Raw genomic sequence first — 23,244 nt, 5'->3', positions numbered from 1 at the left:
ATTGACAGAATTTTCAATTTGGGGTGAGCTATCCCTTTAATACACAGTTATGTTCGTCTCTGTGCAAATACTGTTAACAGATACAACTTTTTTTAATGTTTAGTAAATGCTGAAATTAACATGAATCAGATAAATAAATGATGTCAAAGTATTGATCATTTTACTTCATGCATTTTCTAATGTTAACAAAACAACCTTGTTGTAAAGAGTAACCGAATATTGCTATACTATAAGTAGTTTTAGCTGTATTGCCCAACCCTAAATACGCTTCTGAAATGTTTTTCTTAGCAGTAACGAATGCAAAATATATGCTCATGCGCTGTATGTGATCTGAGATGGAGTTATTAAAATATGATTATCAATAATAGTCATAGACATGAATGGAGATGAGTCCTGAGATAATATAAATACCTCCTGTTCTTCCCAGCGTGGTGAGGTTGTTCCATTTTATAGAGGCAGATACAGAGAGAGACACATGTTGCTTTCAGTACATTAATCCAGAGATTTGTGATGACATTGTTAAATAACAGCATCATTTAATTTTCAAAACGAAAAATGATTGACTAGGCACCATAAATGGCTACAGAAGACATTGATGGTCATGTGCAGTAATTCTGTAATACATTTATGGCTCTTTTTGGCATTTTTACAGCATGACAGTCCTGTTTTATTTTTAATAGAGCATTCTGTTTACACAGACATTGTATCCAGGAGAAGAATAACTTCACACGCACCGTGTTCATGTCGATGCCGTTGGTGTATGTCCACGAGTGTTGGAAGTACTCCTCCAGTCTCTGCCGGAGTGGATTCGGGATCTGATGGAAGCGGATGAACTCTTTGACACGGAGCATCTGCGTGTGGTATCGCGCTGTACCTGAATACAGCCGCTGGATGATGGCCGAAACGTTACCGAAGATGCTGGCGTACATTAAAGCTGGAGAAGAATCATTAGGGAGGTATTATTGTTTCATGTGCGTTTAGCAGATATTTCTGATATGTAGAAGAGAATTCACTGAATGCTTTTACACAAAATATTTTACAGTTTCGTTTTTTGCACATTTACTCAATAACTACCTGCAATTCACACTGTTAATTTAATTTAAAGAGGTCACCACGGTCATGTGCACACCAGGCATGCCTGTGATTGGTTAAAGGGATACTTCACCCAGAAAGGAAAATTCTGTCATCGTTTACTCACCTTCGAGTTGTTCCAAATCTTTATAAATTTCTTTGTTCTGATGAACACGGAGAAAGATATTTGGAAGAACGCTTATAACCAAACAGATCTTGCCCCCCATTGACTACCATAGTAGGAAAAAATACTTTATCTTTTATCTCTTTAACACACAAGACGACATTTTGAAGAATGTAGGACATCAAACAGTTCTGGGGCACTTTTGACTACCATTGTTTTTTTCCTACTATGGGAGTCAATGGGGGGCAAGATCTGTCTGGTTATAAGCATTCTTCCAAATATCCTTCTCTGTTTTCATCAGAACAACGAAATTTATACAGATTTGGAACAACTCGAAGTTGAGTAAATGATGACAGAATTTTCATTTTTGGGTGAAGTATCCCTTTAAACCTGTGATTATTAGTTAAAAGGCAGCCATTACATAATCTCAATTATCCTAGTACACATGGACTTAATGCAAAACTCTTTTTTTCATGAAAAAGACAATAAATACAATAAAAGTTTTCCAAGTTGCATATTGGAGCTGAGATTAAATCAGGAGAAATACTTTTCAGATGTCTGGGATATTTAGGGGCAGTTTCCCGGACAGGGATTAATTTAAGACAGAACTAGGCCTTAGTTAAATTAGGATATTTAAGTCATTTTTAAAAACATACTTAACAAAAAACGTACTGGTGTGCATCATAAGACAGAACAATCGCACTGATATATTTTAAGATATGTCAGTTTAAATTGTTGTCGATCAAGACACCTCTAAAACCGCCCCTTCAAATTCATTGCAGTCATCTCAGGACATGCACCACAATTGATTTCGATTTTGATTGATTTCGATTATACTTTCCAAAGTTTCCCTCTCAAAACAAATTGGACTGCAATGCATTTTTAATCAAGAAATTGACATTTAGTTCATGTTAGAATCCTGTCATTATTTACCCAAAGAAAAAAACTGCATACGGGCTGCTTGTGTAGGATAAATATATCTGCAAGCCTTCTTTAAAATGCATGAAAGTAAAGATGACAGCAAATGGGTTTGGAACATCGTGATGCTGAGTAAATATTGGCAGAATTTTTATTTTTACTATCATTAAAGCTATTTGCATTATTTTTCAGACTTACATCCAATAAGCATGACACAGATGGAGAAGATCTTCTCAGAGTTGGTGTTTGGAGACACGTTTCCGAAGCCCACGCTGGTCAGCGAACTAAAGGTGAAGTACAGGGCAGTGACATATTTATCCTTTATGGACGGGCCAGAACTGGGGTCGCTGTAGTTGTATCTTTTCCCAATGGACACCCCGAGATTGTCAAGCCAGCCAATCTTATGGTCCAGGTATGGCCTCTCCACATTTCCAATGGCGTACCAGATGCAGGCAAGCCAATGAGCGATAAGAGCAAATATACACATGAGGAGCATCAAAACCGCCGCACCGTATTCAGAGTAACGGTCCAGCTTCCTGGCAACACGAACCAATCGCAGAAGTCGCGCCGTCTTCAATAGACCAATTAGAGTTGTTGTCTTGTGAAAAGAGAGAGAAGGTGAGCATTAGGATCTATTATAACCGTCACATTTACATTCATGCATTTGGCATATGCTTTTACACAAAGCATTTGAGCCTTACAAAATGTTAAATGCTTTGAATAAAATAGTCGCCAGAACCCGTGACCCCAGTCAAGTACGTCGGGTAAGTATTTAGGAGACAGTTTTCAAATTTCAGTGAATGATTCCTTTAAGACATCTTACTGTGGGGGCAGTCTAGTTGACAAACATGCTATGATGTAACACCATCGGGAATATACAACATAATCTCACGGCAAAAACGTAACTATTTTACGATGTGGCTAATTTCGGCATATTCAAAATTAGTACGATTTCCTTTCGCGCCAGTGATGTTGGGTTAAGGGGCGGAGCTTGCTTTTTTCTAGTCATCAAACGTACGATTCACAACATAAGGATTCATACAGATTAGCCGCCTCGTAAAAAATAGTTACGGATTCCACATTTTAAACAATAGTCATTTTTATATGTTTACATTACATTTTGATTGTGATTCATTGACCAAAAAACTGAAAATAAACCAAATTAAATATAAATTTGATTTAATTTCATTATTTGTGATAATATATTTATTGTGAATTCTTTGGGATACGGTAATCATGTCGTGAAAATCTGATATTGTGACGGCCCTAGCTGAGAAACACATTGTACCCACAGCTTTTTTGCATCGACTTCCACACTAATTCATATTTTGTTAATCGTGTTTAATTTGATCCCATTACACACTGCAGCGCCGGCTAACACCAGAGATCCATCTCATCAAAATTTCGCACCGCGAGGATAAAATAAACACCCGACATGAGAGACATGGGTAATGAGCTTCAGCAGTCGTGCTGGGTCTATGTCGTGGTCCTGGCTCAGAGACAGGAGATAAATCTTCATTTGTGGGTAGAATCTGAATAAAGACAAAGTGCTCGGGGTCCCTACGGTACAGTATCTACAGCTCGACCCTACTGAGAGATCATTTGTTTCGTTTTCAATTACACCGCGGCCTCACAAAGTTGATGTTTGAACCCAGAGCTGATATTTTTAGAAAGCGTCTTAATAGATGCGTCTGACAGCAATGCCTGGCGCTCGCTGACAGTGTGTTCTCGAGCTCGCATGCAGAGCGAAGCATGTGATTTTCTCTTGTTGAGAAGTGCGGACAAAGCTGCGTATCTGACACCAGCACCCATTAAAAACTCATTAGCGGCTTCTGTTCACACCGAGTTATAGCAGGACATGACGATAGAATGGACGCTGAATTATACGACTGTTCATCAAACTCTCTCTGCTTTTGACCTCATGCGAATAAAACAGACATTGACTTCAATCCAGAGCGAAGGGGGCCTTTTTATCAGGTGCTGACCTCTGGTATCGTGGCTTATGTGCTGATGAACAAGGCTGAAACCTGCTGTACTCACTTTTTTAATATGTCGCTAGACCTGTCAGTATCGGTTTATATGAGTTTAAAGCTCTGTGGCGTTAATGCTCACATTAATAATGTAAACTGATAGAGCTAGAGGCCATCAAGTGTGAACACGCCCAACCACGACCCGTTCAATGCTGTTTCATAGAAAACCGGGTGGAAAACATTTCTTTTTTAATGCATGGTACTCCTTGCATTGGTCCATCTAATTAAACACGTTCTTTGTTATTTGAGTGTAAATATATAATTCTATATCTTTAATAAAAATGCATATATTGTAATCTTTTAAAGCTGTTTAAAATAATACACACACACATATATATACAGTATATAGCCGTGGAAAAAAATTAGGAGCCCATTTCAAAACTATGTTTCTGTTCAAATTCAGTTTTTTAAATATACTATTTATAGGTATGCGTTTAGGTAAAATGATCCTTTTTGTTTTACTCTGTGAACTACTGACAATATTTTTCTCAAATTTTAAATATTTTTATTTTTTTGCATTTATTTGCAGACAATGAAAACTGGAGAAACGGGTGAAAATAACAGAAAAGATACTGCAAAGAAAACAATTCACTTTTAACCAATACAACAGTAATATTTGTGCATGTATTTTATTTTATGTGATAACCTTAATATTTATTACAGTTTTCAAGTGTCTTGTCATGCTGTCAGTCTTTCACATTGCTGTTGGATCACTCCTTTATATCACTCCTGAGGTTTGATTTTCTTGAAATTCAACAGACACTGGACTGAAATGACCACAATACATCATTAAACGATGTACACATTAAATTAAAATTTGGAATGGTTATTTTTTTCCGCGGCTGTATATATCTATTTGTTTATTTTTAACCGCTTTAAAACTTAAAAATATACCAAGATCGTATCTTTTAATATCGTGTGTTTCTATCACTTGGCCTCAGTTGTAAGCAGAGACGGATGTTAAAGTGCCTGCAGTAAATGTGAGCGCAGATGCTGCGAGCGTGAGGGCTGTTGAACGGCTGTGTGGAGGAGATTGGCTTGTTCATCTTCGGCAGCGCATGTTTTTGGTTTTAGAAGGATTGTAACGCACAAAAAGAAAATATGATTTAAGACAAAGCAATATACTTGAAAAACAATCAGGGTACCTGTGTCCGTAGTCTAAAAATATATTGCATGCCATCCAATGACACTATAAAATGTCAACAAGAGAAACTGGCTGAAGATTTCAAAGGCCGTGTTGTTCTTGTGTCCTCGGGATGCACGAGGATGCGAGTGACACAGATGCCGGGAAACCATATGTCTTGATATGCCGGGCGATTGTGATTGGCCTCTGACGGGATATTGGCCACATAAACAAGCAAACGGCTTGCTATTGCTGTAAGCTGTTCAATCAGCGCCTCTCTCATCTTCATCATCATCATTGATTCCCATTTGGTAAACCGCTAATCCCAATAAATGGATTCAGAAATGAGGGCCATTCAGAAAAAAAGAAAACCCGCATACAGTACATTACAATGCTGTAATCCCAGATTCGCTGAAATGGGTGTGTAGTCGCAAGAATGAGCCGCCCACCCGAGGCTAAGTGCTTTCTGATCTACTTTGAAAAACTGCTCTATCTGATCTGATCTGCAGAATGGACAACTAGTCCAAACAATTCAATACATATTTGGGTAAACAAATAACGAAATAGTCTAGATCAGGGGTTTAAAATGACCCTTTAATCTTAAAAACATTTTGGTTTGGCTTTATTTTGTAATCTTCTGCTTCCAAGGTCTTTTAATACCCCTGTCTCATTTGCATCAATTAAATGATAAAGTTAGTTGTCGTCACTTACTTCGTCAGACCCCGAGCCGAATATAAGCAGGTCGAAGGGAATGGCCGCCACCATGTCTATAAGGAACCAGCCTTTAAAGTAATGGATGGCGATCTTCCCCGGATGGCTCACGACCTCCTCGTTCAAGTTCACGTACGTGGTGCGGAAGTTAATGAGGATGTCGATGATGAACATGATGTCCACTATTAAGTCCACGACGTTGAGGGGGTTGCATGAGTAGCCACATTCTCGTCTTTTTTGCTCCTCGCGATCGTTGAGCAGGAAGGCAGCGGAGTAAGGAGTTAAAATGGCCGTGTAAATGACCAACAGGAGTATGAGCCAGTCCCAGACTGCTTTGAAAGGGCTGTAGTGCAGTATTGTGAACTTGTCGATGCGTGCCGTCTGAAGCTTGTACTCGGGCAGCACGTCTGCACCGAGCGACAGGACCTAAAACAGAAAAGACGTTAGATTGTGTGCCTGCAGTGAGAATCTGATTCATAATCGACCGCAATTTGTTCTTTGTTGAATTATTGTCTGTCAAGAGAAAAAACAAAATGTCTATCTACTGTAGCATATATCCCATTATTGGTTTGACATATTTTGGGGCCTATAAATATTAGAAATGTTAACGGAATCAAATATTCGATTCGGAGGACTTTTATTGTTTATTGTTTTTACTTGACAGCTGTCCGTCAAATCACAAGTGTCTCGAATCATTCCCTCTCGTTGTCATTATTTCATTCCAGCTGATGCAATATTTCACGGAGACAGTCAGATCTTCACATTTTCACATCAAGTGTACTGTCTCTGGGAGCCTGCGAGCAAGGCATAAATATTCATATCTTTAGAGTTGTCTATACTGGCAGAAATGGTCATCTTACATTACCTTTTTGTCATCCATTCCAGGTTAATTCTGTTAAAAAGTTGTCTAGGATTTAGTATCCCGCTCGAGGGCTAAACAGTAAACAAGACTTCTGCCAAATGTTACAGGAAATGATTTAAGAGCAAAACCCGTTTAGTGCTGTTCTCAGTGCTTTTTTCTCACTACTTTTTTTTTTTTTTTACCGAATTTGGAGTTACTGACTCTTTATAATGTTGTTTATTTCTCCATATACCCATATTAAACTGATTTTATTTCTTTGACAGCAATAGTTCGTATAGTGAAATTTTGTAAATATATTTTGTGTGCTTAAACAATAGAATAAAGTTAAACACTACACTACAGGTTAAAAAACTAATAAATAAAACAAAAAACGACACTATTTCATTTAGGTGTCTTTTGTAATCTAAACTATTCAGAAAAAACTCTGTACTGGGTTGTTTCCACGTCACTAGCCGGGTTTCCATCCAAACGTGATGCAAATCTTTGTAAAGTTCGCAATAACAGAAGGAAAATCAAAAGCAAATTGGTGCGTTTCCATCAAGTCTGGATCATGGTGGTATTGGTAACCTAGTAACCAACAGTAAATAAAAAAGATCCGGAAACCAGAAAGACACCATCAGTGGTAACAGCCGCTTAGTCCCGTGGGTTTTTCGGCGTTCAAACCCAAACGATTTTCACTGGCGATGAGCCGAGTTAACATGCAAATTCACTCCCTGACATAGATGACGCTTAGTGAAAAACAGAAATACCCCGGTACACTAGGTGGCGCTGCGCAACTTTATGCTTCTGACACTCGCTTGTCATAATTTGCTTTTTTGCGAATTAAGGGATTTTATTTCGAAAATTGCCATTTCCATCACTCGTTTCTGATGTGAAACTTCAAGATGCGCATAAAACCAGGGTGATGGAAACCGGCTACTGTCTCCCAGCATCAGTTGCATTTGTTACATTAGTTTTGCGTTTTTTCTTTGGATGAATATAAATTCTGTTACAGTGAAGCATATTTTTTAAGCATTTCTATTGCACAGGTGTTGAATCAAAGCTTAAACATAAAGATGACATTAATTAATAACCGTGATAAGTGTTATGTTAATACTACACACACAATATTATAAATAATAATTTATGGTTGACACATCAACATAGTAGGTTGCATCCGTTTAACGTTGAGCTTTTACAGCCACAATGGTTACAAACGGTCTGGTTGCCTCCCTACGCTCGTATTGAATGTGATTCATTGACCAAAAAAAGAGAAAAGACAAAATAAACTAAAAAAGAATTTGACTGGCAGCATCATTTAATATAATTTCAACAGATTTTGCAAGAATGTTATTTTGAGTTTTCTTGACCACGATGTGTAGTGAAAATCTGATATTGTGACAGGCCTAAACACATTGTTTTTCTATACAATATTAAGGTTTACTCTTTACCATTTGCAAAGCCATCAAATATCAGAAATAATTTAGAAACGGCATTGGAATGATAATAGTGAGTAATCCAGTCAGTGTGTGTCTGTGATGGAGTTCTTCATCTTTCTACAGGAGTTAACCAACTTGGACAGTCAGCAAATGAGGCGGCTTTTCTTCCTAAATACTTCATTAGAAATCATGACGCCAGCTATATCAGTTGCCTAAATCTATTTTTTCTCTCTCCTAAGAAAGTGATGAATTATGTATCTCCTCCTCTCGTCCGGCTCTCACTCGAGCAGGCAGGTTGGAAAGGTAATGTGAGAATCAATCAGATGTGACATTAAACTAAATGACCTCTGAGGAGTCGACGTTTGCTGCCGGAGCACTTCTGATGGACCGCTGGTGTTCTCTGGATGGGGTGTCATCGACTTCAATGTGTCCTGTTTCCATCACAGCTGCTCGAGATGCGGATACATTTAACGCCAGGTTTGACTCGACATGTTCTATCTTGTCCTGCGGTCTGACTTTTCTAGAGGTTATTTAAACCTAACAACATATCACACAGTTGCTCTGACTTTCAGAACCTAGTAGGACAGTTTGTTACCTAAATTACACTTCAAATGTATTTCTTTGTATTCATTACCAAAAAACGAAGATTGTCAAATTTTCCACCCTCTTTCAAAAATAAGTATAATTCAGATTCATTTGATTAAGTATACTTAAGCAAATTTCAATTATACTTTAAACTAAACTAGTACTAGTATTAAGTGTTGATATTTCAGTTAGGGTCTAAATAGTCCCACTTTTTAGTTTTTGGGAAGTATACTTTGAGTGTAACAGTAGTTAACTTAAGTTTCACAACTTTTCTGAGAAGTATAAAGTATATTTCTGAGTAGCTAAAAAGTAGACTGAAAGTAAACTTGGTATACTTTGTTTGGAAGCATTTTTTTGTATTCTGGGATTGCTTTTACTTTTAAGGACAAATGCAATGCTGACTTAGAATTTGGTCAAAAAAGTCCAAATCTCTTACAAAGATATCCGCCTCAAACAGCCAAGTCTATGATGGCCGCTCTAGGATTTGGTGTCTGTGTGCGTCCGCGTGCGTGCAAACAGCCGAATCGAGCTTTCAAGAACCCGAGGGGAAAGTTCAATTTACACTTGGTCTCACACGCACAAACTGTTTCAGCGATACATCTTGACATTATTTGGAGATATTTTTCCCCGGGGTCTTGTGCTCAGATGGTCTTTTGATACGCTTTCAGTGTCAAAGCAACAAAAAAAGATGCTAAATGCGAGCATGCGACGGGAACTCAGAATAAATTGTGATGTTTACATTGTATTTGAATATCCCTCAGGTTAGTTCTCATTAGCATTGATTTGCATGAAAAACTCTTACTTACTGTTGAGTTTCCAAACAAAATCCTGAAGCACCTGACACACTGAATATTTCGGATTACATTCTTGACACGTTTTTGCACATTATGGTGCACATCTTCACCTTATTCAACCGTTAAAGTCGTCATGAAACGCTGTTTAAACCGGTTTACATTCATAATCTGACGTGCATCGTACAGGTGGAGCATTAGGATGTGAACAGTCTCACCTGCGTGACCTTCTCTGTGACATTGTGAGTTCTGTCTTTGACCTTGGGTGCGATGATGGTTTTCTCGGAGGACGGAGGAGAGGGTGCTTTCTTGTCATTGGCCTCAGAGAAGTTGAGAGCGATGAGAGGAATCTTGTTAATGGTGCTGTATTTGTTTAGGTTCGAGTCGGAGGTCGATCCTAGATAACTGGACTTGAAATGGTTGAATGGACCTGACAGTAAGAAAAGCAACATTGTAAATATTATAGTATAATATGATTGTTTGTTCTTTTACTGTTATTCATAAATGTCACCATTTACCATCATATTGCTGTTTCTGACATGTCATATTTTAAAACCATCCTTTACTCGTGGTAAATGAATGTAACACGCTGCCTCTCTTGCCTATCTCAGGTTAAAGAAGAGAAATACTCTCAGAAGACGAAAGTGGCTGTCGTGATTAACAGCCGCCTGAAGTCATTCAGCGTGTAGCATTGATTTTCTGTCCCGACCGCGAGTCCGCACATCAGTCTCATTTAGTGGAATGTGAAAGGAAAGTTCCCGTCTCAAGTCTGAACAATTTAGTCATTCTAATCCACCTGAACGCAGGTAGGTTATTGAAATCACAGCGAATATTCTGCATGAACTAATCAGAAAGCAGTGGAGAGGTGAAATCAGGTTGAAGATGAAACAGCATGAGGTCCCAGACACCGTGATGGACGCTTCTACTCAGTATTCTCAAAACGCTTTTGGAGAAAGATGACAGGTCTGATCTAAATCTCTAAATGCCCATTCATACCAAAAATAAAAATTCTGTCATCATTTCCTCACCTTCGAGTCGTCCCAAATCTGTATAAATTTCTTGTTCTGATGAACACAGAGAAAGATATTTGAAAGAATGCTTATTACCAAATAGTTCTTGGATCCCATTGACTACCATAGTAGGAAAAAATACTTTATAATTTTCTTTGTTCTGTTGAACACAAAATAAGATATTTTGAAGAATGTAGGACATCAAACAGTTCTGGGGCACTTTGGACTGCCATTGTCATTTTTCCTACTATGGGAGTCAATGGCATCCAAGAACTGTTTGGTTACAAGCATTCCTCCAAATATCTTTCTCTGTGTTCGACCCAACAAAGACATTTATATAGGTTTGGAACAACTAGAGAGCGAGTAATTCATGACAGAATTTTCATTTTTGGGTGAACTGTCTTTTTAACACCCAAAAAAGCATGTTTTATACCCTGTGCTAATTTGACCTGCTCTTGGTAGATTGTCATTATGGGAATGAGATATTGCGCCTGTGCTTTTTCATTTGTGCCTGGTCAGTAAATCACCAGCAGAAAAATTTCCACTCCCATCGCCACTTTTTCAAAATTCTTTAAAAAATATTACTAATACTATTTTGCTCTTTTTAGTTAATCTGGCCCCCAAGAATCTAGTACTTTCTTTTAGTACACTGAAAAAAAACTAGTAGGATTTACTTAAAATAACTGTGTCACTCACAAAAACTTGCCACAAACAATTAAGTAAATCCTACTAGTTGTGTACTTTTTTAAATTAATTTTTATGTAAAAATACTTGATTGGAATTTAGGTTAGATTAGATTTTTAATGTACGCAAGTATTATTGGTCAAAAACATGACATTTACATATATATGAAATGTAGTGGAGTGAGAAGTTTGATGCTTTATAATGTAGTGAAATAAATATTAAAAAAAATAAAAAACATACGGTAACTTATTAAGTACAGATACTTAAAAAAATGTACTTCACTACTGTCCACCTTTGATGTTTCTTTGCACTTTCTGTTTGATCTATTGGAACAATACAATGGAATGGTTGTGACAGTTGTATTGTTCCAAAAATCATACATGGAAAGAAAAAAATGATGGTAGGGTTTCAAACAAACACTCACAAAAGCGGTGCTTCATTTCATATTTTGGTTCTGTAAAACGACTCCATATCAAAACAAATGATTACCCCAAAAGGCCCAGGGTCATTCATTACGATGGCATTATGACTGCCACAAGATTGCTGTTAGACTTGATCATTTGTCAAGAAAATCTATTAAATCACTAAATCTGTTTTCTTGAATCTGGTGTAAATAATGTCTACACTAATGGGCAAACAGTAATGATGTTTGAACACATTACCTGAAAACACTTCAGCTTCTGAATGCTTTGACAGATACAGATCTGAAGTACAGAAAATGGCTAGAGAACAGGGTCGAAACGTCTGAGACCACTTGAGAAAATATCCCTCCCTCTGTCTGAGCGGAAAGAGCATAAATCATGATTCACAGATGTAATTAAACTAAATTCTATTAGCAATCTAAGAGAAAGGAGCTCTTTGTCCCACCCCTTCATGTTTCAATAAGAAAGAAAACAACTGAAAACTAAATCGTACATGTGATGTCTGTATGTTTCCAGTACTTACCTTCACTTGCCTGCCTGTCAAAAAACATCCGTTTGGAGTTCGCGCTGAGCCCTTCGATGTCATGGACGGATGAAGCTCGTCGTCTGCTGCACACGCTGTTTCTAGAGATGGACTGGGCCAGGAAGGTGGTGGACTGAGCCTGGGATGGACTGGGACGGTCCCAGGTCTGTTTGGGGGACGAGTGGTCGAGGGGAACAGACAGTGGAGAGGAATGAGGGCTGGAACTGATGAGCGCTTGCGTGTCATTGGTCTCCGCCGGACTGCAGGGGTCTTTTGTGGGCGAGCGGACGTCCGTCGCGGCCGTAGAGTCTTCACTGGCCCTGGGCGTGTCCACCAGGACCGTGTCTGGATCCTCCTGGGGGAGGGATTGTTTACTGGTCCCCAACAGCTTCAACGATGGCAGGCGGAAGTGGAAGAATCTTCCTTTTCCTGGAGGACGTATGGAAATACAAGATGAGGTTCTGCTGGCAGATGAGGTATGTTCACAGAAATGCAACAAACTTTGACATAAAAGCTACAAGTGAAATGTGTATCATTGCAAGACGCATTCCGATTCATGTATTGTTTTTTTTTTAAGTATACAATATACATTATGCACTATGCAGTATTTTATTGAATCAATTCAACAACTTATTCAAAACAATTTACAGTAATTGAGGACATACCATTAAATATATTTTTGTCTATTTTATTTGTAACGAAAATATTGACCGTCAGTTTTGATGAGAGATTGTGACGCTATTTTATAGTATTTTTAAAGTGGCCATTGCATTGACTGTAATAAGTTGACTAGCTGATCTGGACACATGAAAAAAAGAGGTTACCCCAAAAATAAAAGCAATTATACTCACACTCATGCCATCCCAGATGTATATGACCGTCTAGCTTTAGCTTAACACAAATATGTTTCAAAAATATATTTGTCACTTCATATACACTGCGTTCCAAATTATTATGCAAATGATATCTTTCTCTGGTTTTCCTAATTTGTCGATGCAAATGACAGTCAGTATAATTTTCAAGTAATCAACAGTTAGGGTACATTTGGAATTTTATTGAACAAACCTCCCACTGACAACAGTATTTATTTAAAAATTGAAAAACTCAAAATGCACTGTTCCAAATTATTATGCACAACAGAGTTTGAAAACATTTCATAGGTTGTAAAAAACTGAAAATGGTCATTTGTTGAATTTGCAGCATTAGGAGGTCATATTTACTGAAATCAAAAGCTATTTCAATCAAAAACATCCTAACAGGGCAAGTTACATGCTAACATAGGACCCCTTCTTTGATATCACCTTCACAATTCTTGCATCCATTGAACTTGTGAGTTTTTGGATTGTTTCTGATTGAATTTCTTTGCAGGATGTCAGAATAGCCTCCCAGAGCTGCTGTTTTGATGCTAACTGCCTCCCACCATCATAGATCTTTCGCTTGAGGATGCTCCAAAGGTTCTCAATAGGGTTGAGGTCAGGGGAGGATGGTGGCCACACCATGAGTTTCTCTCCTTTTATGCCCATAGCAGCCAATGACACAGAGGTATTCTTTGCAGCATGAGATGGTGCATTGTCATGCATGAAGATGATTTTGCTACTGAAGGCATGGTTCTTCTTTTTGTACCATGGAAGAAAGTGCTCAGTCAGAAACTCTACATACCTTGCAGAGTTCATTTTCACACCTTCAGGGACCCTAAAGGGGCCCACCAGCTGTCTCCCCATGATTCCAGCCCAAAACATGACTCCGCCACCTCCTTGCTGACGTCGCAGCCTTGTTGGGACATGGTGGCCATCCACCAACCATCCACTACTCCATCCATCTGGACCATCCAGGGTTGCACGGCACTCATCAGTAAACAAGACTGTTTGAAAATTAGTCTTCATGTATGTGTGGGCCCACTGCAACCGTTTCTGCTTGTGAGCATTGGTTAGGGGTGGCCGAATAGTAGGTTTATGCACAACTGCAAGCATCTGGAGGATCCTACACCTTGAGGTTTTCGGGACTCCCGAGGCACCAGCAGCTTCAAATACCTGTTTGCTGCTTTGCAATGGCATTTTTGCAGCTGCTCTCTTAATCCGATGAATTTGTCTGGAAGAAAACTTCCTCATTCTGCCTTTATCTGCACGAACCCTTCTGTGCTCTGAATCAGCCACAAATCTCTTCACAGTACGATGATCTCGCTTAAGTTTTCGTGAAATATCTAATGTTTTCATACCTTGTCCAAGACATTGCACTATTTGACGCTTTTCGGCAGCAGACAGATCCTTTTTCTTTCCCATATTGCTTGAAACCTGTGGCCTGCTTAATAATGTGGAACGTCCTTCTTAAGTAGTTTTCCTTTAATTGGGCTCACCTGGCAAACTACTTATCACAGGTGTCTGAGATTGATTTCAGTGATCCAAAGAGCACTGAGACACAATACCATCCATAAGTTTAATTGAACAATATAAAATTAAATGTTTACGACACTTAAATCCAATTTGCATAATAATTTGGAACGCAGTGTACAGATATAGGTCGCAACTTGTTGAAGCGCCAAAAAGTGCGCGCATTATAAAAGTAATTAAAGTAAAGCAATTCAAATGACTGAAGTGAGTGAATAAATGTCTTCTGAAGTGAAACGATGTGTAAAAAAATATATTGATAAAATAATTCATAAAAAGAATAGAACAAAATATATGAATAAAAATAAAACAAAATTAATAAAACATTGAATTAAATATAATCTTGATCTTATTTAGCAAAATTGAACACACAAGCGCTAAATTCAAATATAATGGTAAAAAATTGAATTTACTTAAGTTGGGACCTATACATGTACATAAAGGGAGATGTTTTTATTTTAAAAAATCTTTGTGTTCAACGGAACAATGAAAGTCTTATAGATCTGGGATGGCATAAGCGGGAGTAAATGACGTGAGAATTTTCATTTTTGAGTGAATTAGTCCTTAAAGAGTAACTATGACCTTAAAATGACATTTCATGCAGTGTGTAATGTCGCTGTGTGTGAATGTGAGCAGTCGGCCAAGTTGTAAAGCCGAAAGTGAACGAATAACAAAGTTATTGGCTTGGGAACAAAGGAGTCGACTCTGAATCACGCGAACGAGTCGTCTGTCGTTCTAATTTCAGTTCCGTGTCAGATTTGTGTCACTCGGTGTAATGCTACGTTCCATTTGCGACGCTGTACACTGTAGACCAATCACAGCAGACTAGACCATCTGTCCAATCAAATCAGAGTAGGCTGACAGAAAGGAAGTGATTAGACAGATGAATCGATGAACGAATCATTTGAGAGTCAGTCAAGAAGCAAGGTACTGCCTATTACTAGAAAATGAAAGTGTTTTCACACCGTGTATGTACGTAAACTTGTTGTTGAACACTCCATAAACCAAAGTAGGCCAAAATATTTACTCTTTAATGACCAAATCCAACACATTCACAGCACATGGTTAGCTTTCATCCTTATGCTAACAGCGCATTGCCCTCAGGAGAACAGCGGTCTGACATATGGCTCATTTGCTCGGCCCTGCCCTTAATTTTCCCAACAGCCTTTGGTCTGAATTCATGGTCAGTGTGGACAGTTTTAATTAGCAGCTCCTCAACATGTTTTTTTTTTGTGTGTGACTGGATGTGATCAAACAAATCCACATCTTCCCGGGAGAATTTAGTGTTTCCTCTAGAGTACATCTCTGCTTTGAAGAGTAAAAGCAGTGCGTCTAGTTTTCAGTAAAGAAGAGAAAGCGATCTGATCCAAGACTAACTCAAGTGTGTTTCGCTAAAGTCCAGTCGCAAGACGAAATCACCTACTTCAATACTATATAGTATACAAAAATCTGTATTCTTCTGCCGTGCAGTCAGTCACAGGAAACTTTTATATGTGGTATATATGTGGCCAAATTAACACTTTCGTACAGGGACCAATTCTCACAATTAACTAGTTTCTTACTAGCATGCATATTATTAGCATATTGGCTGTTTGTCAGTACTTATAAAGCACACATTCTGCATAATAATATTCTACATCCCTAATCCTACCCAATACTTAAACCTAACAACTACCTTACTAACTATTAATAAGCACCAGATTAGTAGTTTATTGAGGCAAAAGTCGTAGTTAATGGTTTGTTAATAGCGAGAATTGGACCTTAAAATAAAAGGTGACCATTAACTTATTATTCATGTGTCTATACAATAGAAGTGAATGGGGTCCAGTGCTGTTCGGTTACCAGCTTTGTTCAAAATGTTTTCTTTTCTGCGGAAGAAAGAAAGTCATAAAGGTTTGAAATGACAAGAGGGTGAGTAAATGATGACAGAATTCTCATTTTTGAGGATCACTTAATCACTTTAAAAGCTTATCGCCAGCGTTTTTCGAGACGTTTTTCAACGTTCATACCCAGCGATTTTCACTGGCGATGAGCCGAGTGAACGTAAAAATTCACTCCCTGACATAGATGGCGCTTAATGAAAAACGGAAATTCCCCGGTACACAAGGTGGCGCTGCGCAACTTTATGCTTCTGACACTCGCTTGACGCAAAAGAAGAATTCATCTTGCTTCCTCTTCGTCAGTGTGTGCTCAGCAACACCGTTTTGTGCTTGAGCGCCACCAAGTCGTGTTTTACTGTAACTTCAGCAGCTCCAGGCACGTGAACAAAAGCGGCAATCTCATTGGTCGGCCAGTTTTTAATGCGGTGCGTCAAACCAAAACAAACGAGCCCGAGACGTTAAAAAAAGTCTGCCGTTTTACGCGTCGGTGTTCGCGGCAATCGCGCCGCCCGATTCGCGTCATTCGCACCGCCTGCCGCGAGTGTCTTTGCATTGACTTTGTGTGTAATTTACTTGCGCAAAGCGCTTACTTCGCGTTTGGTGTCAAACGTCGACGTCCCAGTGTGGACGAGCCTTAAGACATTACCAGAATCAGAATCAGAAGAGCTTTATTGCCAAGTGTGCTTGCACACACAAGGAATTTTCTTTGGTGTTGGAAGCTAGTACAGACATTCAACACAATGACAATACAATATAATACGATTTACAGTCTAAAAGATTCTAAATTGTGCATATATAAAATAAAGACTATTTTACAGATGATAGTTACAGATTTTTACAGTAGATGCATTACATTAAGCAGATGTGCAGGGACGACCAATTCAGCGTTTATAACTCACGTGCCGACAGAATGACCTGAGCCGCTCGATTAAAAGCTTTTTGGCAAATGTCAGCACACCTCATTCAGCACAATGGGGTTTAAAACAGGTGCACCTGTAAAACAAAGGCAGGTGCGCTCAGTCAGAACTGAGGCGTTCACCTGCCGACTGCTGATGAGAAACCCCCGCTGTAGGCGCAGATGCCACGCGTGTGAACGTAAACGCTACTCGGGAGGGCAGGTTCGGCTGATCAATCACAAAGCCAGAGCTGAACGAGAGCCAGCGGCCGGGAGTACGAGGACTCGCCTTCTGTCACCGCCGCCTGCCACGCGTGTTGATGCGCTCCTGACAGTTACACATGACACAGCGCTCCCGGGGGTCCAGGCAGGTGTAGACACATCTTTGTTACTTTATTGTTTTGTATCCTGAACTGTATTTTGGAGCGCTGTCTCACAGAGCAAAGATCCTGACACAAGTAAGAGGTCAAACCAAAGGCTATAAACATCATTTACACTGCGAAGAGCAGTGAGACATCAGGCTTTGTAATACTGAGTGATGTTGACGGCAAGAAAGTCAGTCTGAGTGGAGAGGTTAATTAAACATAATGAGATATTAAACCATCACAGACTCTTGCCCTGTTCTTCCTGTGACTGTCAGCACATTACACTCAATCATGTGCTCGCTCGCTCTCTCTCTCTCTGCTTTTATTTCCATCATTCATTCTGCCTCTCTCTCTCTCTCTGTGTGTGTGTCAGTCTATTCAAGATTCAAAAGCTTTACTGCGAGGTAAGTCATTACATTGCCAAAGCATATAAACAAACATTTTACGCAATTTTTTTACATTTTTATCACACAAATGCTGATTCAAAAATAAAAATCCTGTCATCATTTACTCGCCCTCTTGTCATTTTAAACGCGTATGACTTTCTTCCTTCCGCAGAACACAAAAGAAGATATTTTGAAGAATGTTGTTAACCGGACCCCATTCACTTTCGCATTGGTTTTGTTTCAACAATAGATGTGAATGGGGGCCGGTGCTGTTCGGTTACCAACTTTCTTCAGAATATCTTCTTTTGTGCCCTGCGGATGAAAGAAAGATATACAGGTTTGAAAGAACAAGAGGGTGAGTAAATGATGACAGAATTTTCATTTTTGTGTGAACTGTGACTTTAAAGTATATAAGAATCTGTCAGTGGGCCCTATTTTCACGATCTAAGCGCGTGGTCTAAAGCGCAAGTGCACTCAGGGTGTGTCCGAATCCACTTTTGCTAGTTTAACGACGGGAAAACGGTCGATGCCCGGGCGCATGGTCCAAACGGTTGTCCCGATTCTCTTGATGAGTAATGGGTCATTTTTGGGCGTAATGTGCAGTAAACCAATCGGAGTCTCATCTCCCTTTCCCTTTAAGAGCCAGTTGCGCTCACAACACGGCGTATTCACTATTTACACGGCGGAATTTGCAAGAGCAAAGACTGGACGCTTCTCTAGAGAGGAAACGCATCTACAGGACAAGCCGGATTTTTATCTTTATGTCCACAATAATCATCTTTTACATTGCACTCCATTTATTTTTATATTTGGCATGTTTGTGGGCGCTTCCCTCTGTGTAATAAATAAAGTGAAAGCGCGTTGTGGACCCGCCCAGAGGCGCATTTTCTACTAACGCGCTCTTTAAATAACAAAAACATATTGCGCCATTGACTTTAGACCAGGTTTGAGTTGGTCTATGACACCTCTTTTTTAGACCAACACGCCCATGGGCGCTCAAATGAGCGCAAATGCATTTGCTATTTAAACAACGCAGCGCAGGATGGGAAAATGAGAACTGCGTCGGGCTGAAACTAGCAAAAACACTTGCGCTGTGCCTTGCGCCGGGTGTATGATAGGGCCCTTTGTGTGTTTTACAGCGTTTCGTGGTTGTTTGGCTGGTTGTCCTTTTTTCATCAATTATTCGGGTTACGATCTTTTTGGTGTTAGTCAGTTGGGGGTAAAAATGTTTCCTTGATTTGTGTATAATTTGGGCTCCAGTGAGTTCCACTGGATTTTGTGTGCTCTCTTTATTATCTCCATCTGTAAAGACATTGTCCTCAAATATTTTCCTTTTGTCAAATGTGTATTGCTTTTTACATATATTTTTATTATTCAAATAAAAATCATGAAATATGGACATGGTTTCAAAAAGACAGCAGCGATATAAATATTTACTCATTATTATTATTATTTTTTGTTACTGTATCTGTGTCTTGTCAATTTTCAACCCGTCTGTGCACTGGAAGCTTCTTTTCTCAGCCGAATATAAAATGTGACATTCTCAAAGATATCCTGGTTACTCTTTTCCATACAATGGAAGTAAATAAGGACTCATGAAGGTGAGAACTGTGCGTTTGTGTGACTTATTATCAATCTGCACTAGTTTTTGCATCAGATCAAATCAGACTGATTTCTTTTTCTTTCAGCATACTGGAAGAACTGGGCAGACATCTAAAGATGTGGTTAGGAAACGGAAGTTGTTGAGCTGTGTTTTTATCCCATGTGGGCTATGGGATAATATTCTGATGGTTATATGCACATGTAATATCCAGTTTGTCTTCTCTTTTTTGTTTAATCCAGATATATAGTTTTGTCTAAAGAGAAAATTAAATGGCTCTATAGTAGTATATCTGAGCACTTGTTTGATTCTGAAGGTCATATGCGGTTTGGTTTGTAGGATTTAATGTACATTAGCATGTAAATGACTTTGTGTTTGATTGGTGTTGACATATGGTAATGAAGCATAATAGATTTGTGCAGTCTGAGCATGTGTCTCATTCACACTGATAGAGTTTCTATTTCAGTATATACTAGAACCTGGGGATTACATCCCATGATTTCTGTGCTTTCATTTGTTGCTATGATACTGTAAGGTATATAATTGTTTTAATTTTTGCCCCTAAAAGTCACTTCTGTCTTAAAAAACATTTTGCCTAATTGTGTTGCATGTTTTGGTTAGTGTTTTACCATTCCTTTGATTTAAATGGGATTTTCAAGACTAATTTTGTCAGCAATGACTGTGATTTGAGAATAATCTCCATTAAATCAAATATTTTCCTATACTTTACTATTTTATTATATTTAATGCCATCCAACAGAACAAAAAAACAAACAAAATGTGACTGGTTGCTGTTCATGTCTGTCCGCCCAAACGTCTGGTTAGTATGGAATGACAAAGCAATAATGTTGTTTTCTTCGGAATAAAGTACGCAACTTTCCTGCCTCCTGAGACAACACCTTATATTTCACCATTGGATTTTAAAGGTGACTTTAATCAGATTTGCATCCTTTAGACGGCATTACCGACTCATGAACACACTAAACCTGACTCACAAACACATTGCTGGTGCACTAGTTAAGGTAGCGTGTTCACTGAATTTGGGTTCAGGCGATATTGTAACGCCAAAAATTTAGAGTTTAGTAGAGAGTGCTTGTTGAAGTTCACTCTCTATGACGCCCAGAGACATCAAACATTCAGCGACATTCTCCGCTAAAAATAACCTTCACCTAGAGCGGCGCGCCGTGCTGAGTGAGGATTTCAGAAATGAAAGTCCACCTGGGGCCTGAGCCGTACACGACCGCACCAGCCCCGCGGACATGCAAACATGCATCATCATCACAATGATTGTCCGGCCTGCAGCGTGTTTCACAGTGAGACGGAGCAGAGATGGAAGTTATCGTGATGATAAAGACCACCCCCAGCCCTTTTAAAGACAAAAGAGAGTTTAACGCCATACAACTTGTGAGTACCGGGTAAATTGTATGAGTGCTTGTGAGGAAAAAACAAATCACTAAATTTGCCAAATTTAAGTCGTTTATTTGTTGAATGTCTTAGAAAGATATTTAGAGTTTTGTGAGAGTGGCAGGACAGTACATTTGTTTAGTTTTCGATCCGTGGAATAATCTGTTCTAAAAGTGAGTCACAGCAAATTTGCGCTAACTTTTTTCTGTACAGCTGCTCTGTTCTTTGGTGTATCCTAAATTTCAGAAGAAAAACTTCTTACATCCACTATGCTTTACAGAAAAAATAATGTTTTACACGTGTGATCCCACACTGCAAAAACTATTTTCTTACTTAGTATTTTTTTGTCTTGTTTTAGAGTAGAAATACTAAGCGTTCTTAAATCAAGATACTTGATAAGCAACTTGACTTCTTTAAGTCTTGTTTTCTTAAAAATGCATCAAAATCAAGTCCGTTTTTGCTTACAGGAACTACATAAATAAATATTTGCCAACAAGATTGTTTTTCCTACCCCATTGACAGATTTGTTTCTTGTAAGCCAAACTTGATATATTGTTAATATATATCTTTTTCAAGTGAATGTATACTGATTTAAGAATGTTTAGGTATTTGTACTGAAAAGCGAGATCATTTTTTGCAGTACATGTGGAAACCATGTCACAGGTTTCACATGTGACCCCGTTTTGCGCATGTGAATTTTTCATGTGGCTTTACTCTAAGGGACATAAAGTAAAGCCAACCTGTCATTGGTTACTTTACATGTCAATCAAATAGCCTTCCGAGTTTCTTCTTGTCTAAGCGGTTCTTGGACAGAATACACTCAGTGTGGAGTCCTGTAGGACAGCGTGCTATCATTTGAGAGAACAGAAAGACGACCATATTGGATTTAATCTCATTCTCCATGCAGACAGCTAAATCTGCACACGCTGATAAGCATGTTAAATCCTTTATTGATAAGAGGCCAATTATAAAACCGCAGAGAGCAGAAGATGCCAACATCCCAACTGTTTCTGAGCAGTCCCGGTGTGATCCTCCTGTCTCATTAACATGCAGTGATGATGAACGCCCCACTGCGCTCAGATGATCCGCACGCGGGCCAGAGAAAGTTCTTCCTGTTCTCAACACTGCCAGGTAGCAGGATTACCACGGCTGGTTTAGCTCAGCTCAGACGCCATGCCCACGGACCGCTGGCTGAACGTCTGATGCATACGCCACAGTATATAACCTAATGCGAGTGTATGGTGCGTTTTTGGTGTTGGTGTGGTTGCCATAGATGTTTGAAGCTAACTTTATCTCCTCCCCCCTTCAGGTCTGAGGTTTAATAGAATGTTGCCCAAATATTACAGTATGTCTGCATTTATGTCTTTTTAAAATAATAATTTTCAGCCTCACAATATTCACAACATGGAGCTTAGAACAGCATCTTTTTTTACAAAGTTTCTTTTTTTATCGGCATCTCTTTTTAACACAGTATCTTAGGACAAATGTGCAATTTTATACTCTATTGGATGAATATAATTATTTTGAATAATTGGTATAATTTTCAGTATAGATCTTTTTGTATCTACCGCCTATTCTTAAATGCCTTTTTTGTACACAAATTGTGAAAAGCACTAAAGAAATAAAACCAAAATGAATATCAGCCAGGGCTTATAGAAACATATTAAATAAACACAATATAAACTATCATCACCAATACAATATTGTGAGGCTGAATATAGAGAGGCCAATATATGATCCCAACAAAACCTTCCTCGATTAACACACAGTGTAAAATGTTCAGTATAATCACGGTGACTTTAACTAGTTTACATTACGCAAGTCATCCAAAATAGGTCATTGATTTTAACTTAGTTTTTTAAGTTAGAGTAACTCAACGTTGGCCAAAAATGTAAAATAACCATTTGAACCAATTTGATTGTGCTTAAAAATGTAAGGCAGCAAAAAGCATGCTTTAAAGTGCCAAAGATGATATGATGGGAATCAACAGCCAGCAGATTCAGTGTGTTTCCTACACACACTTTCTAGAAACAAGAAATAAAAAAGCACAGTTCAGAC

At 38.7% G+C, this 23,244-nt stretch overlaps 1 protein-coding gene and 3 long non-coding RNA genes across 8 annotated transcripts in view; 3 read left to right on the top strand and 1 right to left on the bottom strand.

Moving 5' to 3' along the window:
* LOC130555929 (uncharacterized) overlaps nt 1–813 on the top strand; it is a 50,770-nt gene extending 49,957 nt beyond the window's left edge. Inside the window, exon 3 of one of the 2 annotated variants that reach the window (XR_008963161.1) lies at nt 699–813. This is a non-coding gene — a long non-coding RNA (uncharacterized LOC130555929). The remainder of the gene's footprint in view (nt 1–698) is intronic. The other variant, XR_008963162.1, reaches the window with a different exon arrangement.
* Nucleotides 1–23,244, bottom strand: part of LOC130555923 (potassium voltage-gated channel subfamily H member 7-like) — a 64,344-nt gene that overhangs the window by 16,941 nt on the left and 24,159 nt on the right. For all 3 annotated transcript variants that reach the window (XR_008963157.1, XM_057336488.1, XM_057336487.1), the window contains exons 4-8: nt 12,273–12,701; nt 9,852–10,063; nt 5,978–6,403; nt 2,312–2,711; nt 735–934 (exon numbers count right to left, since the gene is read on the bottom strand). Coding sequence is in view for 2 of the 3 variants with exons in the window: in XM_057336488.1 (XP_057192471.1) it covers nt 735–934; nt 2,312–2,711; nt 5,978–6,403; nt 9,852–10,063; nt 12,273–12,701 (1,667 nt within the window). In the remaining variant the exon portion in view is untranslated. The remainder of the gene's footprint in view (nt 1–734; nt 935–2,311; nt 2,712–5,977; nt 6,404–9,851; nt 10,064–12,272; nt 12,702–23,244) is intronic.
* Nucleotides 6,289–12,365, top strand: LOC130555928 (uncharacterized). Of its 2 annotated transcripts, none has more exons than XR_008963159.1 (4): nt 6,289–8,734; nt 10,011–10,069; nt 10,245–10,439; nt 12,266–12,365. It is a non-coding gene; the product is annotated as an uncharacterized LOC130555928 (long non-coding RNA). The 2 variants fall into 2 exon arrangements; XR_008963160.1 differs by having other exon boundaries at nt 10,011–10,086.
* LOC130555927 (uncharacterized) lies at nt 12,638–23,242 on the top strand. The gene is made up of 4 exons (XR_008963158.1): nt 12,638–12,748; nt 18,170–18,200; nt 19,691–19,783; nt 19,871–23,242. It is a non-coding gene; the product is annotated as an uncharacterized LOC130555927 (long non-coding RNA).

The sequence above is a fragment of the Triplophysa rosa genome, linkage group LG6 (assembly GCF_024868665.1).
Source record: "Triplophysa rosa linkage group LG6, Trosa_1v2, whole genome shotgun sequence".
Classification (NCBI taxonomy): domain Eukaryota; kingdom Metazoa; phylum Chordata; class Actinopteri; order Cypriniformes; family Nemacheilidae; genus Triplophysa; species Triplophysa rosa.
This window is presented reverse-complemented; position numbering and strand designations above follow the sequence as displayed.